At 44.1% G+C, this 17,278-nt stretch overlaps 1 protein-coding gene across 1 annotated transcript; it reads left to right on the top strand.

The window, feature by feature from the left end:
* The first annotated feature begins 8,039 nt into the window (after nucleotides 1–8,039).
* Nucleotides 8,040–17,182, top strand: sgsm3 (small G protein signaling modulator 3). The gene is made up of 21 exons (XM_029159306.3): nucleotides 8,040–8,222; nucleotides 11,178–11,270; nucleotides 11,369–11,454; nucleotides 11,572–11,629; nucleotides 12,114–12,325; nucleotides 12,443–12,550; nucleotides 12,659–12,802; nucleotides 12,962–13,157; nucleotides 13,272–13,417; nucleotides 13,567–13,800; nucleotides 13,880–14,062; nucleotides 14,143–14,298; nucleotides 14,430–14,484; nucleotides 14,561–14,610; nucleotides 14,790–14,942; nucleotides 15,029–15,099; nucleotides 15,199–15,247; nucleotides 15,337–15,422; nucleotides 15,505–15,627; nucleotides 15,712–15,772; nucleotides 16,266–17,182. The coding sequence occupies exons 2-21, from the start codon at nucleotides 11,264–11,266 to the stop codon at nucleotides 16,347–16,349; spliced, it is 2,262 nt and encodes a 753-aa protein (XP_029015139.1). The 5' UTR covers nucleotides 8,040–8,222; nucleotides 11,178–11,263; the 3' UTR covers nucleotides 16,350–17,182.
* Nucleotides 17,183–17,278: the final 96 nt, after the last annotated feature.

Below are 17,278 nucleotides of genomic sequence, written 5' to 3'. Positions count from 1 at the left end.
TCCCCTCTGTTTGACGAGCGTTTGTGACCTGTCGGCTCTCGTGTCACAGTTGATACGAGCTGCAGGGAGTTCACGTCTTCCTTCTCCTGAACCTGATTAGAAAGCTGATGTTTGGCGGCTCATCACCGGAGCTCTCACCGGGTCGAGTGCTCGTGGTAAAACTGGTTCAACTGATGTTTTTCTGTCAGCGTTTGCGCGGCTGTTTCCGTGAACACGAACGCGTTGCAGCACCTGCGTGTCGGCGCCTCCCGCTTTCTCGCCGCTCACATTATCCGTGTGCAGCGGGGGGGGCACGTAGCGTAGCGTAGCGTAGCCGCGCTACTCTGCTTGTTATCAGTTGGAGAAGACGAGGACAGAGAGTGGGCAGATGGGGCCGGTGTGTGTGTGTGTGTGTGTGTGTGTGTGTGTGTGTGTGTGTGTGTGTGTGTGTGTGTGTGTGTGTGTGTGTGTGTGTGTGTGTGTGCAGGAGAAGGGCACGGATGACTGGAGAGACAGAACGAGAGGGGACGGAGAACCGCGGACGTGGACGTATGACTGGGAGAGAGAGGGGAGGCGACAGATTGACACTTGTCTGCTGAGAGCAGACAAAGACGCAGTGTGACAGGACTGACGCAGATAACGACGGAGAGGAATGTGAGGAAGAGGAGTGAGGGGATGAAACAGACGAGGTACAGGAGGTCTTGGTGACGGAACCGAGACAGCTGCGTTATAGATAAAAGCATAAATACTCAGTGTGACTGTAAGTGATGTGATGTGGAGGATGAATTATTCACACGTGGAGGATGATGTGGTTAAAGTCAAAAGGCTCCATGTCCTTCTGTTCATTCTAATGTCTAATTGGCTGCAGTCATTTCTAATGGACACGTCCAGGATCAAAGTTTGGTCTCAGTGCTTCCACTACATGCTGTACGTTTCACTAACACGCGTGCTGCTGGTGCACACGCACCGCAGACCTGAGCGGAGCAGCGCGACTATTTCCTGACCTCCGCTGACCTTAAAGTGCTTAGCAGGAAATGGATGCCGCGGTCGAACCCGGGCCATGACCCGGGCGACCTCTTCTTGAAAAAAGGCCTCAACATGTGGTTCTGTGTAAATATCGTACATGCGCAAGCTCCATTTTTTTTTGTATTAAATCTCAAGCGTTCAATATTTGATTTCCTGAGCTGAGGCTTCAAGGATGAACGATGTGAAAGGAGCATCCTAAATATTTGATCAGACTCAGGTAGCAGTCGTCCCATGGAAAAGCATTGTCTGTTTGAAAAAAGGCGCAACTGTTCTGACGTATCACTAGAAAGTCAGCGCATCCTTTTCTTGGCTGGATTTCCGCCTTTACTGACATTAGACTAAAGTGATTCTGGCTGTTATTTATAAGATGCCTGCGATACTTTACAATAGGCTTGAATCTAAACACCCAGACAAGGTGAGGATCACCTCCAGGGCGTAAAGCGACTGTGCTGATGCCCAGACACCAGTCTCAGCCTCCTCCCGCGTCAGATCATATTCTGGGATGTTTCTGATGCATATAAAACGGTCACGCGCCCTCGTATCTGTCTGATCTCCTTAAACCCCACATTTCATCTCATGCCGTTCACCCTCTGGATGCATGACTCCTCTGAGCCTCCAGCGCCAGTGACTCCAACCAGCTGCAGATTCTGTTTGATTTCACAGGCGCTGCTGTACATGTACATGAAGTATGCATGTTCCTAAAACCGTGCTCGTAATCACACGAGGCCCTTCAGCTTCCATTAGCGTGCATGAGCATGTAGCATGTAGCATGTAGCATGTAGCGACGACGGCGCCGTCGCCTGCTCCTGGATTTGGCGGCAGCTAATGGAAGCGAAGTGCCGAGCTACGAAGAGCAACTTGTCCTGGGCTTAAAAGCATGTTTTCGCTGGACTCTGGTGGTTGTGCGTTTCATATGGCCACACTGGTGCAAAGCCGTGTGGTGCAGAAGGACCCGATGAATGCGAGGTGGCAGAAGCGGCGACTCTTGGCTCCAGCTGAGCTCGTTTTTTGTGTTTCACAAGGTATAAACTTCTCCTTTTACACAAATGACTCGGGTTAAGACACGCGCTATAAAACCACATTTAGCTTGCGGTTGTGGTATTTTAATTTACACCCACTCAGACGGTTCCAGGAGATAAAACAAAACTTACTGCCATGCTTCTCTCACATGCACTGAAGCCTAAATGGACAGGAGGAGGTTGGTTTGGTGCCAGATGGGAGCTTCTAAATCATGGTTATGGTTATTCTAAAAAACATTGTTAATGCTGCCTCGCTGCACCACTTCCAGTTGAAGGTGGGGACTCACCAGGATTTAAACTGTGTGGAATCATCCGGTCGTGGACACTTTCTGGTCGTTTAAACTCGGAGGCATTAATCTTGCTCCTTTAGTTCAGATACCCGCTGGGTCGTGTTTACTCAAAACAGGCTTTAATGAAAACGCCGTGCTTTTAATGAGGTCTCTGCGGTAGCATTTCAAGTACTTGCATACAAATTGCACAAACCATTTTAACTTAATATTAGCTATCAGATTTTCTAAATTTGCGGAGCCGTGATCCGTGGGATGAAGTGAGTCAGACTCAGATGAAAAAGGCCCAGTGTCCTTTTACCTGGAGGTTCTGAACCCTGCTACACCCAAATACATGAGAACAACAGCTTCACCTGCATCCTTCCAACAATTACAACACATTACGCATATTGTTACTACCTATTGGGACGTTGTATGAGCTCCAACCAAACTTTGCACCCTGGAGAAATCTCTCTTTGTGCAAAGGAGAAGCCCAAAAGGCATTTCTGTGAGCGACATCATCACAGGGGTCCGAAGAGCGCTGTCTGTGAGCGCCCGGGAGGATCCAGAGACGCTGCCGCCTCCTCTGGGTCAAAGCTCATTTTAAATGGGCTGTGGCAGATCTGAAAATGGTGACCTTCCTCCTGGAAGCCATGGGTGCCGTGTCTTCAGGATTAAAGTGGAGCTTAGTTTAAAAGCCTGCATGTGTGATGGTGCGGGCGTGGGTTGGTGTCTGGGGAGCGGGCAGCGCCGTCAGAGGAACACGCTGCTTTCTGGATTCCTCATTCAGGAAAGACTCGTGTTTAACAGAATAATGACAGTTTCTCAGTGCACCTTTAATTATTGCACTTGCGCTTTTCGCCGTATGGAGAATGTTACACAGCTTCTCAACTCTGTCTGAATTGGGGTTGAGTGTAGCAATTTTGTTCCCTCCAAATAAATATGCTCACATACACACAACGACCCGGGAGCGTTTGTCAGCAGCCAGAGTGTTGACAGGAAGCAAACAGCGCTGTCTTTATCAGCTGATGTGTATCAGAGACCCTGTTCCTTCCCATTATCTGACATTACCCCCCGCTGAGTGCTCCCACAGTACCTGCTCCTGGCTTTTACGTGCTCCCGCAGCCAAAGAGAATTGGATCAGACACTGTAGTAACAGTTACGAACAGTCACAGTCACGTTCCTAATCGCAGCTGCGTGTTTAGATTTGCTTTCTTGGAACATTATGGAAAAAACTGTCTAATGTCAAACATTTAGGTGTGTGTGTGTCTGAGAACACGCTGACATAATCAGACACAACAGATTATGATTGCTGGGATTAGATAAGAAAATGCTATTGTTATAGATTGCAACAGTGAACACCATCAGCCATCATGACCTGGGGAGAAACATATTCATAAATCACACAAACAAACCTGCGTGTTGCGACAGCAGCAGTCAGGAGAAGGCCATCTGTTGTTTATAGCAGCATTAGCGCACACACCAGATCTGCATTAAGTCATTTACCTCATAACAACTACATTGACTGATAGTGTTTTGCTCGCATTTTTACAATCACCCTGCTTTTTGCCCATTAGGGCTTCATATCAGATCCTTTGTTTGATCCTTTCCAAACTGAATATATGATTGTAGCACTTGTGTCCAATGCAGACGAGTAAAGCTGCTCTCATTGTTATTATAACCGTGATATAAGTCAGCAGATGGATCAAGGATGCGCTGCTCTTCAATACACACACACACGCACGCACGCACGCACGCACGCACGCACACACACACACACACACACACACACACACACACACACACACACACACACACACAGATGTGTAGAAGTCACGGCCTCAGACACCTGCTGGACTTGTTGTAGTGTTTGACTCACACCTCAACTCAGCACAAGCCTTCATTAATGCGAGAGGAGATAATATGAATCTGCGCAGCCCAGACCCCCTGCTGTTAGACCAAACCACGCTGTTGTTTCTAATGAAATCCTACCTCTGGCACAGCGGTATTACAGGAGCACATGGACGTAAGCTGACGAAGGCATCTACTGCAGCAGTTTATGAAATGAAGAATAGTCCTCCCGCTCATAAACCCTCTGCTCTGGACATGTGACCTATCCAGTCAGACATTCAGCTTCCCCAAGACAGCAATAACACAGGGCAATAATCAGTGATACATAGAAACGGGCTGTGTGGTGAGTCCGTAGGGCACAAAAGGTGCCAAAAACATTTCAACCCATAACACAAAACTCCCCAAACATTAGTTTTTATCATTATTACAGTATTATTTCAGCACTAAACAGCATCACGACGCAACCACCCAACAACAGCAGACACTAAGAACCTGAGTCGAGCCATGAAGTGCTTTCACAATAATTGAGGAACAGAGATTCCCAGGGAGAAAATTAAGGATTTTATGGAGTTGTGCAGACAGCGACTTGCTTGCTTTTATTATGATTACAACAATTTGGCGATAAGTAAGTGAAAATCTAAACCTAGATTAACATCCTTTCCGCAGCGCTCCCCCGGGAGCTGCGCTGCACAGCTGGAGCAGCGGTGTAACACGGAACGCCTTGGAAGGTGGACGTGCTGCTCCTCATTATACTGGACACTGTTAATGACGACCAACGGACAGAATGCATATAAGCAGGGAGCAGCGATGGCAGAGGTGTTGGGATCCACAGCCTGCATTGTGTCTGTCACTGACTGGCCTCACACGCGACAAATGGCCACAGCAGGTGGTCAGAGTGAAGTGACATCACTGTTTTACAAAGAGGACATTACCATCAAGCCTGGTGACAAATACAATACTGCAAAGGACACTTCCAGTCCTATTGCTGGATGCAGCGTCCTCTATTATTGTCGACGACTGCATCACTTTGCATTAGATTCAAGCGTTTGCTGTAGACCTGATGCCACATTGCAGTTCTGTTGTTTTATTGCCGGAGCTCCTTTCATGGCGATAAAGCCGGTGGCGGAGTTTTCGTGTAGCACTTTGTTAAGGTAGAAATAAAACGTGTTACCGCGGCGATGCATTCATTCCAGGCTTTTATATGCAGCCGTGGAATGAGCGTCTGCAGCTCCTGCCGCGGCTTCGTGATCACAGTCCCTGAAGTTTTGATGGCACGTTGTAAATCCGGCCCCTGCACCCGCTTGACCATCGCATCCATCATCGCCCCGACCTCCTTTACCTCACATCGTCTCCCACGGCGCGTGCATGGGTTTGCATGCGTACGTGTCAGTTCAGTGCATCGTTTCCCAGCTGACTTGACCTCCATTAATATTAAGGCGAGCTCAGACGGTAAAAGGCAGAAACGTGTAATGAAGTGCATTAAAGATGTAATAATACACGTTAGGCGTTGTTTTCTCCCATTTCCCCAGCTTCCTCTGCTCCACATACTGTACTCAAACCCATATAAAGTATACAGTTCAAATTTAAGTCATGCTGCAAATTGATACCACTCAGGAGAAGTCTCCTGCAGTTGAGTGGCACTTCTCCAAACTCCTGCCCTTCACTTACAGCCCTCTTCATCCCAAAAGAGGGTCTCAAAGACAGCTGACTGAAAACTCTACAAAAAAGCCAGCCTGATTTAAGAAAAAAGCTTTTACGTCAACCAAAAGGCCAAATCCACATTTTATATGTTACATAAACCTACATGGCGTTTACTGTATGTTGCTTGTTGCATTTTTGATATAATGGTCAGTTGTGACTAGATGCTTTATAAAACACAGATGCAGATAAACACTGTGCATGCACAGCATGATTCATATCATAATAGAAGTACATCCTGTTATTATACAGTATGTATGGCTGCATGTGCACACATTTGCATCTACAGTACATTCCACTCCAGTGTGGCCCACATACATGCTTAATTGTCTGCAGCCTGATATAATGCAAGAGTGCTATCTCCTGTCCTGGAGAAAAACTGCAAGACTGCAGCAAATTGATCCAACGTGAACAAGTGCTCCTTTGTCTCTGTTCGTCTCTCATCTGTTTGATGGTATAACCTGCTGAATCATCTGAATCCATAGCGTCTCTCATCTGATGCAATGGACGTCTCAGTAACCCTTGTCCTATGTGCTTGTGTGTGCGCGCAGGCTTTTGAGCTGACGGAGAGTCCGCCTACATATAAAGGGTGTGAGCCTGAGGTTTCTGTTGTTTCATACAAATAATGTATCAGCCCACGTCTCCTCCTTTCCTTCTGCTTTCTCTGTTTCTTCTTCTCCATCCCGCCTTTTGTTACGCTCCAGTCTCTCACTCATGCTTTTCATCATCCTCCAGTGTATTTTTTCACACATGTGGTTCTTATCGCAGCTTTCGCTCCTTTTCTCCCTCTCTGCATCCTCCCACCTCTCTACGCTTCTCAACCTCTGTCCGTCTCCTTGTTGCTTCCCGACATCTCCCTCTGCTTCTCTGTGCCTCCGCCTGACGTCATAGCAGCGACTGCAGTATAAAAACCCAGCACTTGCTTGACAGTGCTCATCATTCTGACAACAATGACGAGGGCAGCCAGACAGATGAGAGGATGAGTGGAGGTGGAGTGAGGGGAGAGGGATCTAAATACACCCACGTTGCTGTGACATGCCGGGTGGATTCACTGCCCGGTCTATTTGGTCAGCGAGCTGTGGGCAAGGTCGACGTTAGGCTGCAGCATGTTTTAATGTTGTGACTCACTCTGGTGTGGTGCTGCAAACGGAGCATGTGAGCAGTGCAAGAGGGTGAGAAACCCAGTGGCGTCATACTGATGTGTCAGGGAGCGGAAGCAGGAGGGAAGGGGGTTAAAGGAGGAGAGCGATGACTATGAAAAGGACTAACTTTCCAAAATATATAGAACTACAGAACTCAGACTTGATGGGATGCATGAACAAGGAGGTAAACTACTGTGTAAGTGTAATCAGTAAGAACAGACCAGGCCACAAAGTGACAGACATTTACAGCTCTTTATTTGGAAAGTTACACAGCTGTGCGTGCACACACACAGTAGAAGCCATTAAAATGCCAATGCTCATTGTGCAACATGCTCAGCTCCTACATCAAAGCGCCAGCTTCAGTCACGCATGAATCTTCTCAGAGATAAGAGAATAGCTGATGATTTAGTTCTAATCTATTTAGCTTGACTCCCACTAACATGAGATAGCGCATGGACAATCTGCTCAGGCCAGCTGGCAGCGCATGGAGAAGAGCATGCAAATGAAATATCTCAGGTGTGTGCGGGCACGTGTGCAGGGATGGAAGGTTGCTGGGCTGTACTAACGAGACCACGCAATCTGCTGGAAGGTCTTGATTGCAACGTGAACCCTCACTGCACTAGAGACATCTTGTGGATCAACAATGTAAAAGCAAAGTAAAGTTAAATGTCAGTGAAGGAGGTTTTCATGAAAATTAAAAAACAATTTTCTTCCCTTGGTTTAAATATAGTATCACAACAATATGATTCTGCTTCTAGCTCTATAATTATTTTGATACAAAAACAAGACGGCTCCCTGTTTTTCCTTATATTTATTATAATAAAAAATATGTTATTAGATATATTAGAGGTGGTTCTAAATGACAACATAAGCCAAAAAAACTATGATCTCAATGGCCACAGTTGCCATAAATGACGGTATTTTGCGGACTGATGAATGAGCGAATAAATGAATGGAACAACACGCGTCGTGTTCCTACGTCATCCATTTCCCCGGCGGAGGGATATGTTCTCTGTGTGTGGATCCGGGATCTGGAACTACTTGTCTGAGCGGAAAGAGTGGGTAGGCAACGAGAGGGGCGTAGGGATACGTCAGAGCTACACGTCGCTAGCAGGTGCACCGCACAGAGGGAGATAATTATAAGACTGATGGCGTAGTTTATGGCGCTCCTCCGGTTCTAACGTTGGAAAACACACCCGAAACAAACCAGCACGTCTTGCTTCCGATGCAGTAATGTCACGGTAAGCTACGCGGGCAGGGGATGTAACTGTTAGCTGTGAGCTAAATGTAGCGTAGCTAACAGCTGACATCTCATTGTGAATACATTAGCGTCACACTTGTCTGCACTGATGTTTGGAGTTTTATCCATTTATAACGACGTCTGTTTATCGCACCTTTAGCAATTAAGAATTAAATGAATGTAGTCAAGTGAATGTACATAAGAAAATGAGCTCTCTCATTACTAGCTTTTTTATTGCACTTGCAGTCGGTGGTGCTCAACATACCGTTAATTTAGCTAATTTAGCTTTTTGCCTTCACGCAACTAGTGAAAACCAGAAGACTAATCATATTAATACACGGCACTTTGTATTGTGTTTGTGAATGCACACCATCCGCGTTACCTGCTTTAAGTGGTTTAACTGTTACCTCCCACAATGGACGAATGGTTCAGTTTATTTATCTCTGCTAATAAGTTAGATCCTAACCATCAATATCAAACCTGGTCAAGGCAGTTGTTGCTATATTTTGTCCAGTGTCTTATGGGTTGTGCAGAGTAAACTAAAAGATTAAAAAGCATAATTTTCCTGTTTTTTTAATTTTTTAAATTTTGTCTGCAAGTCTTCTACAAACCCTTTGGGTCTTAAGGGATTCCGGTGTCTTGTGAATTTCCTGCTTTTGGAGCAGATGCGTTGCTGTTCGCTGCAGTAACACATGCCTGTTCGTGGCTGTGTGCATGACCATATGTGCGAAACGTCTTCCAAAGGGAACGGAGGCCTTATTATTTAGCCAGCACTAACTTGGCAGAATACAAGGCAGCAATGCTGGCTCAGAGTGGAGCGCAGCTCAGGGAGTAACGGCCAACGCTGCCTCCTCACAGCTACTGGGGAAGACCTGTGTTTCTCCTCTGCTTCCTCCCACCGGCCAAAGAAATACAGTTACTGTGTGTTGGTACAGTATGTGAATCAGCCACTGACTGCTGTGATTGGCTCCAGTACACCCCAGCCCTTACCAGGCAATGCAGTTAAGATAATGAATGAATGAATGAATGGAAGTCAGGTCACAGTTGTGCCTAGACTGAGGCACTAGTGGAGGGAGTTGGAGAACCTGACAGGGCTCCTAATGTAATCTACTGTATGAATGTAAATTGAACTGCTGTTGTAAAACTGCTGTGAATCCTTTTAGTACGCACGCACGCACGTATGTGCAGGTAGCTATTACTGTTACACAGGGTGTTCTCTTTGCTTTTCTGTCAGTAGGGTGTTACCATTGTGTGCAGACTCGAGCAAACACAGTCACACCTGAATGGTGCAAAAGATCTTAACCAGGCAGGAGATCGTTTATTCCAGAAGCTGACATTTCACCATTAGTATCTTATTTGGATGGAGCTGGATGAAGTGAGATATCAAATGGAAGGTCCCAGACATTATTTGTTCTTTCAAGGTGTTTCAGTGAATTGCTTCCTCTTTATTTGTACTGTAATATTATTGCAATATCAGACCTTGTGCTTTCAGGCATCTGGTAAGACTAACTGATACTGTATAAATAGATCTCTAAGTTATACAATTCAAACTAAAAAAATCACAAGTGTTAGTTACAGTATTTGGTGTCAGTTCAGGACTTTTAAAATGCAACAGTCCCCAATTGTCTGAGAAAATGACTTCCGTTCATGATTGCCTCAGGTTTAATGTGGTGTCTGGTTTTTGCTGCATAATTTGGTAGTTGAATTGTCAATATTTGCACAGGTTTGCAGCAGAGGCTCTGTCATGTTGGGTTTCTTGGCAGGTGATTAAACCTTTAGTGTTTTTGTGAAGGAATAGTTCAGAAAACCAAGTTGTCCCCTGAGCTAAACACAGTGTTAGCCTGGAAGTATTTGGACATCCTCCAAACCTCAAATTGATTTCTCATCTCTCTTAAGTCCTAAATCCCTCTTCAGATCCCACAAGCCTCCAGCTGTAGTGAATCATTTTGGCAGGGTGTTTGCTGGTGCTGGCGAGCCTCTTTTCCTTTTGATTATGGTTATTTCTCAGTTGTGTCTGTTTGTGTACAGCTTATCCATGCTTACAATAATAATCTTATTCAGCATTTTTCTTCCATTACAGAACACATGAACTAAAATAAAACATAATGAAATAAATAATAATACCACAAAGGAATGAATGCTTATAAAATATAGCGTAACAATGGAATTAATAATATGTGGGAAGGCTCCAAGATTAAGTGTACAATTGTACAATTCATATACCTGTTAGTTTATTCAGTGAAACACCCAAATATATTGAGTATGGAAACTGACAGGCAGCTAGTGTAATGGCACCAGGGCTGGTGTTATGTATTGGACCTGCTCAGAGGTTTGGGCTGACCAGGCAGAAAAGCATTACAATGGTCCAGCCTATGAATAGGTCTGCACTGAATAGATCACACAGCTCTGTAACGTCCTGGTTTTGGGCAAACACTAGAGAATATAAGGTTTTTCTCTGCCTCAGCCTTAGTTAATAAAAGTAAACCAATAAACACAATAGAATATTACCCTGGAAATAGGAATAAATGTGCTTCCCAACAAATGTAATTACATTTATATAAGACAATTTGCTAAACGAATAAAGAGAAAAGTGAACTTACTGCTTATGATTATCTACTTAAGAGTCATCTGAAAAACAAAATAAATAAGAGTCATCTGAAAGTATTCTCACAGTGTTTGTGAATTTGTCCCCAGGATGTGTACTGTCTCCAAATAGAGAACAAAACCACACAGAAAATGAGGTGATGTACTTCGCCTCAGGCCGCGAGTCATGTGGCCACAAGAGAAAACGCAAGAATGCCTCCTTTACAGTTTCTGTCTCGCCTAATATCATTTTGTGGAACTTTTGAGTTTGTTTATTCTCTAATCCTTCCTTGAGGAAGGAGACTGCTGTGCTGAGGATTTTGAGCAATCTAAGAACTAAACCACTGATCAACAAATCTTCTGCTTTATATAGATCAAATACCTGTTGACCTTCTTTCTCCTAAGTGACTGGGGCTTCAGTTGGACGCCATTCACTCACTACTGTATTCTACCAACAAAATGTCAGGTATATATTGTTTTTAACATAATTACTTTGACATTTATTCCTACTGTTTGTTGTCACTGTTGTTCTACAGTTTGTATTATTGTGTTGTTGTTTTTTAGGAACCTATACTCCGGCCCCCGGTGGGCCCTTCTCTGCACTCACCCCCAGCATGTGGCCTCAGGATATTTTGGCCAAGTGTCATCAAGTGAGACTGTGACTTTGTGCTGTTCACATTAAAATCTCCACAGAACTGTGCAAATGACATGACAGCATGTGTCCTACAGACAGTGACTAATGAAATGCCCTGTATGTGTCTCTGCAGAAAGACTCAGAACAACTGGAACAATATGATGAGTTTGGTTTCAGAGTTGACACGGAAGGTAAATGAGTTTACATATTTAAGTTTCACCCATTTTCCCTTCACTAATAAAATTAACGAAATCTAGTCTGATGACTGAAAATCCTCATATCTGGACACAGTGGCTACATTTTGCACAGAAATTGAGCACATGACTTATTTTTTTTTCCTAAGTTTGAGAGCAAATTATAGCTTGTACAATTCAAAACATTAGTTTTTAAAGTCGTTTTTATTAACTAAGAGGTTCTTAATACAATTTTATGCTATTAAATGGTCCTATATAATTTAGTTTGTGTAGATCTTGTTTTTTGTGTTTGTTTTTTTTTTTTGTTTTTTTCTGAAAACAATTTATCTCCTTTTCTCCTTTTTGTATTTTCTATGTTTGGTTACATTACGTGTGCAGTACAGTAATATGCCAACATTTACAATGTTCCTATATTAATGCTACAGTATGACTACAAAAGTTAAAAAAAAAAACCCTGATAAATCACACTTTCTACACTTAGACAACAAAGACTGCAGGTCCTGGCTGGGCACACAAGGCTCCCCCCAGCGTGAAGACCCCCAGCAGCGCTTGCGCTGGCAAGCCCACCTTGAGTTTACTCACAACCACACGGTGGGTGACCTGACCTGGGAGCTCATCGATCCCGTCCTTCCACGCTCTGACCGTCTGCGTGCTCTGGTCCTAGGGGGCATTCCTCACAGCATGAGGCCACAGGTAGGTACACTTACACGTCAGCAGCTACGACCCAGCCTTTTGGTCAGTTTGTTAAACTGACCTGTGTTTAACAGTGAGTGTTAGAAGACAAGATTTTGATTGTGTTCTTGTTGTTAGCTATGGATGCGTTTGTCTGGTGCTCTGCAGAAGAAGAGGACATCTGAGATTTCCTACAGAGAAATGATTAAGAACAGCTCTAATGATGACAGCATCACATCTAAACAGGTACAATTCCTTACAATCAATAACTTTGGTGCTATGATAAAAAGCCTATATTGTAGTGTCATCTGTAAACCTTCTTAATTCGATGTGGTGGTCTTTGTTTTGCCTTAGATTGAGAAAGACCTGTTACGGACGATGCCGACCAATGCATGTTTCAGTAGTCTCACGAGTGTTGGAGTGCCGAGGCTGAGACGGGTGCTGAGAGGCCTCGCCTGGCTCTACCCAGACATTGGGTACTGTCAGGGTACTGGCATGGTAAGAGGACACGGGTACAAAAGACAATGACCCGCACCATCCCTCTGAGTCGGCATTCATTTAGTGTCCACACAATCCTTTCTTTAACACGTTTGCTTGTAGGAGCGCTTTCATCGCATCCTCCTTCCAATCTGTCTTGGTACTTGTGATTTTCCACAGGTGGTGTCTTGTCTGCTGCTTTTCCTTGAGGAGGAGGATGTCTTGTGGATGATGTGTGCACTGATTGAAGACCTCCTTCCTCCGTCCTACTTCTCCTCCACGCTGCTGGGAGTTCAAACTGACCAAAGGGTTCTCCGCCAGCTTATTGTTCAGTACCTGCCAGCCCTGGACCGCCTCCTGCAAGAGCATGACATAGGTAGAGTGAGAGTGGGAGAGAAATGCAGTGCATACTGAGGACAGCTGTAGCCAACATGGCTGCTGAGGGACTTCAATAAACAGCATGTATTTCCCTCCTTATACATGCATACAGAGCTGTCGTTGATCACTCTGCACTGGTTCCTGACATCATTTGCAAGTGTGGTGGACATCCGACTGCTTCTTAGGATTTGGGACCTGCTCTTCTACCAGGGCTCGTTAATACTTTTCCAGGTCACTCTGGGCATGCTCAAGATCAAGGTATTTGCTCTCAGAATGTGTAATCGCCACACCTTCTCAAAGATAATGATAAAATGTTGTATTAATCTCTCATTATGCACCGATGGTTAGAGGCTATTTCATTCAGTAAATGTTAAAAATGAATGCTTGAATTTTCTTCTCTACTTCAGGAGGAAGAACTTGTGTCGTCAGAGAACTCCGCGTCCATTTTTAATACCCTATCTGACTTACCGAGTCAGCTGAGAGATGGCCCAGCTGTTCTTGGCGAGGCTATGAGGCTGGCGGGGACACTATCGCAGGACACTTTGGAAGCTCATCGACACAAGCATCTAGCCTACATCCTGAATGAACAAGCACAGTTTAGCAATGGAAATAACGCAACACTTAACACAAACTTCAACAAGGTCAGTCCCTTAATTATTATTGAGCTGATTCTCAGAACATGAAAATGACGTGTTTTTATATGTGCTTGTGTACGTTCAGGTGGTAAGGAGACAGTCTCTGCGCAGGAAGTCCACCCTGAGCTCCCTGCTCTTTGGGGAAGATGAGGCAGAGTCCCTCAAATCCAAAAATATTAAGCAAACAGAGCTGGTAGCTGCCCTGCGAGAGGCCATAGCGCACACTGCAGATCACTTTCACTGTTTGGACCCACGCCAGTCCAGCACCGTGAGTTCAAACACGGGTTAGGGCTCTGATGCTGGTGTCGATATGAGGACATCCCATTGACTTTTTTTTTTTTTGTACAGGACCTGACTCCTGACTATTCAATGGAGAGCCACCAGCGAGACCATGAAAACTTTCTTGTTGTCTCCCGCAATCGACGGAGACGTGCAAAAGCTTTACTTGACTTTGAGCGACATGATGACGACGAACTAGGCTTCAGGAAGAATGACATCATCACTGTGAGTCATGGCTCTCGCTCTCACTCTCACATACACACACACACACACACGTGAAACACTAAGTCTTGTTGCTGTACATAACCTCACCATATCTGATTCCTATTTCACTGTGTTTTATCTAACTCCCTCAGATTGTCTCGCAAAAAGATGAACATTGTTGGGTGGGAGAGCTCAATGGCCTTAGAGGTTGGAATGACTTCCACTGTCACATGTTCTGTGAACTGTTTTACATCATACTTACACTTTTTTCTCCTTGTTTCAGGTTGGTTTCCAGCAAAGTTTGTGGAGATCTTGGATGAAAGAAGCAAAGAGGTATGGCTCTGCTTGCATCACTTTTAGGCAAATAATCTGTCTTAATCTTAAAAATAATCTGTTCAGAAGATGTTTGTTAGTTTGAGCTATTACATAATTGAGCATCGTTTATTTTATGCATCCTACATATGAATCTGTACATTGTTAGAAACATTGCTTGTTCCTCTTCCTGTGCTCAGTACTCATTAGCAGGCGATGACTCTGTGACGGAGGCGGTGACAGATCTGGCCAGGGGCACACTGTGTCCAGCCCTAAAGGCTATCTTTCAACATGGTCTCAAGAAGACTTCTATACTGGGAGGGCCCTGCCACCCATGGTTATTTATAGAGGAGGTAGGGGAGATTTCTGCTATTGCTCAGTTATGAATCATGGTCTTAGGAGGTCTTCATCCGCTGTCTGTCTTCTGGTTGTCTGTCAGGCGGCCAGTAGAGAGGTAGAACGGGACTTCAACTCTGTCTACTCCAGATTAGTGTTGTGTAAAACCTACAGGTAATATATACTGTAGGCACAATAACTGCATTTTCTTTACCTAATGTTGTTGGATGGAAAAATAGGGTTTACCTAACATATTGTCTTGTTTTGTACCAGGTTAGACGAAGACGGGAAAGTACTGACACCAGAGGAGCTGTTATACAGAGTGAGTGAAGTCAATCCAGACTATATGTAGCAAAGAGACAGAGCTGTGTTTGAGTAGGTGCATGAGCATCCCCTGTCTGCGGTTCTTAGGCAGTGCAGTCAGTGAACATGAGCCACGACTCGGCACACGCCCAGATGGACGTCAAGTTCAGGTCTCTTGTGTGCGTTGGTCTCAAGTGAGTTTTACACAATGACACACAAAAATGGCTCAATGAATTGAGTCCACACAGATTGATTTTATCGTGTCCGTCTTTCCAGTGAGCAGGTGCTCCACCTGTGGTTGGAGGTGTTGTGTTCTAGCATAGCTGCGGTAGAAAAATGGTATCATCCTTGGTCGTTCCTTCGCAGCCCTGGGTGGGTACAGATCAAGTGTGAGCTCAGGTAAGAGAATTAAATGATTATCAAAGTCTTGTACTCATATTGACTATATGTAATAACATAAAAATGATGCTGTCCTTTCCTCAGGGTCCTTTCAAAGTTTGCCTTCAGTCTTTCCCAAGATTGTGAGCTACCTGACAAGAAGGAGGTGAGGACAAACAGATACCAAAGCATCCTAATAATGGAATACAGTAGTGAGCAAGTTCTGTTGAACAGAGAAGAACAACCTGATCACTTTATACTGTTACAGAATTCTGGTATTCTGGAGGCAGAAGTTATGATTGTGCTGGTTCAGCATCACCTCTTTAGTTGGGATCTATAGGTAACAGTAGTGAAACCATTGCTAGTTTATTCTCTACCTGTAGATTGAGGATCAAACTAATAATGTTCCCAGTTTCTCCTCCTTTCATTTCAAAAATATTTGTCACTTCTCACAGCTTCTCTGAATATCTTTTAAAGTAGCAACGCTTTAGCTAAATTATCGATATTCTATATCTGTCTGTGATGAACTTTTGATTTGTCTCTGTCCAGACTCCAGATAGTAACATCAACACATTTTTAATCAATCAAATGAGCTCTTTAAAATGTGTAAGTGAACACGTCTTCAGATTAAAGCCTCGCTAATTTCCTTTTGTTTCTAGGAGAAGGAGCAGAGACCACTGAAAGAGGGAGTGCAGGACATGTTGGTCAAACACCACCTCTTCAGCTGGGACATCGACGGTTAGAGGCTCAGCCACGGCTCAATCTCTCCTCTGCAGTGTCTGTGTATATTTAATGTTGCTTCATATTTTTCTTCCAGTCACAAACCTTTTTTTTCTGTTAGTAGGTGACTACTCCACACTGTCTGTCATAGTTCAGCATCAGCCGTGGTAATGCTGTTATGATGACTCTGAAACTTCCACATTGGCATAGATTGAGTGACCTGTGTAAGAGCCATGTGTGCAATAAGGTGCATACATGACTTATTCACATCCAGTATGAAATTTCACTTCGTTGTATACTATATAGTACAGAATTCTCTGTACACATTGGAAGCTAAAGTATTTCCTAAATGTTCGGCTTTTTAAAGCTGAGTGTGTTTCGTGTAGGAGTGAGGCATACGGTCCAAATGGAATGTTGATCATCACAACAAACAAGGCTTTTTTGACATGATGCTGAATTCCCCACGATGCTGTAACTTCCAAAATATGACCAAAAGAGAACATTCCTTCAAATGGAGCTGTACATTTAAAATATATTATATTATTAATTAATATTTTTGAAAGGACTGCTGCATACCTCAATATCATAAATTCAAGTAACTATTATGAAATCCTAATGTTGCACATGCCAAGCAAAGCCTTTTTGAATTGTAGTAGATCATGGTTGTGTGTGCGTGTGCGCTACCTTGACAGTGGTAGTAGGCAGTCTGCCCTTGTATGACATGTACATGAAGCAGATAATAAGTTTGTTACAATCTGCAGTAAATAAATGTTACATATCTACATTTAACATTTGTTGTTTGCCTGTTTAAAATGTAAAACGTATTTTTTAAATAATAAGCCGATAATAAGCCAAATGTTGTCTCGACAGCAAAGTTATTGTCCAGTTATTTTGACATAAAGCTCACTCGAGACAGCACTCCCAACCTCACTGTACAAAATGTTCCTTCAGC

The sequence above is a fragment of the Betta splendens genome, chromosome 8 (assembly GCF_900634795.4).
Source record: "Betta splendens chromosome 8, fBetSpl5.4, whole genome shotgun sequence".
NCBI classification, from domain to species: domain Eukaryota; kingdom Metazoa; phylum Chordata; class Actinopteri; order Anabantiformes; family Osphronemidae; genus Betta; species Betta splendens.
This window is presented reverse-complemented; position numbering and strand designations above follow the sequence as displayed.

Bases quoted from the DNA above. Each gene is read 5' to 3' on its own strand.
- sgsm3 (XM_029159306.3), top strand. The intron at 15,628-15,711 runs GTAAGAGAATTA...TCCTTTCCTCAG, and splicing joins CAGATCAAGTGTGAGCTCAG to GGTCCTTTCAAAGTTTGCCT. The intron at 15,773-16,265 runs GTGAGGACAAAC...TTTTGTTTCTAG, and splicing joins AGCTACCTGACAAGAAGGAG to GAGAAGGAGCAGAGACCACT.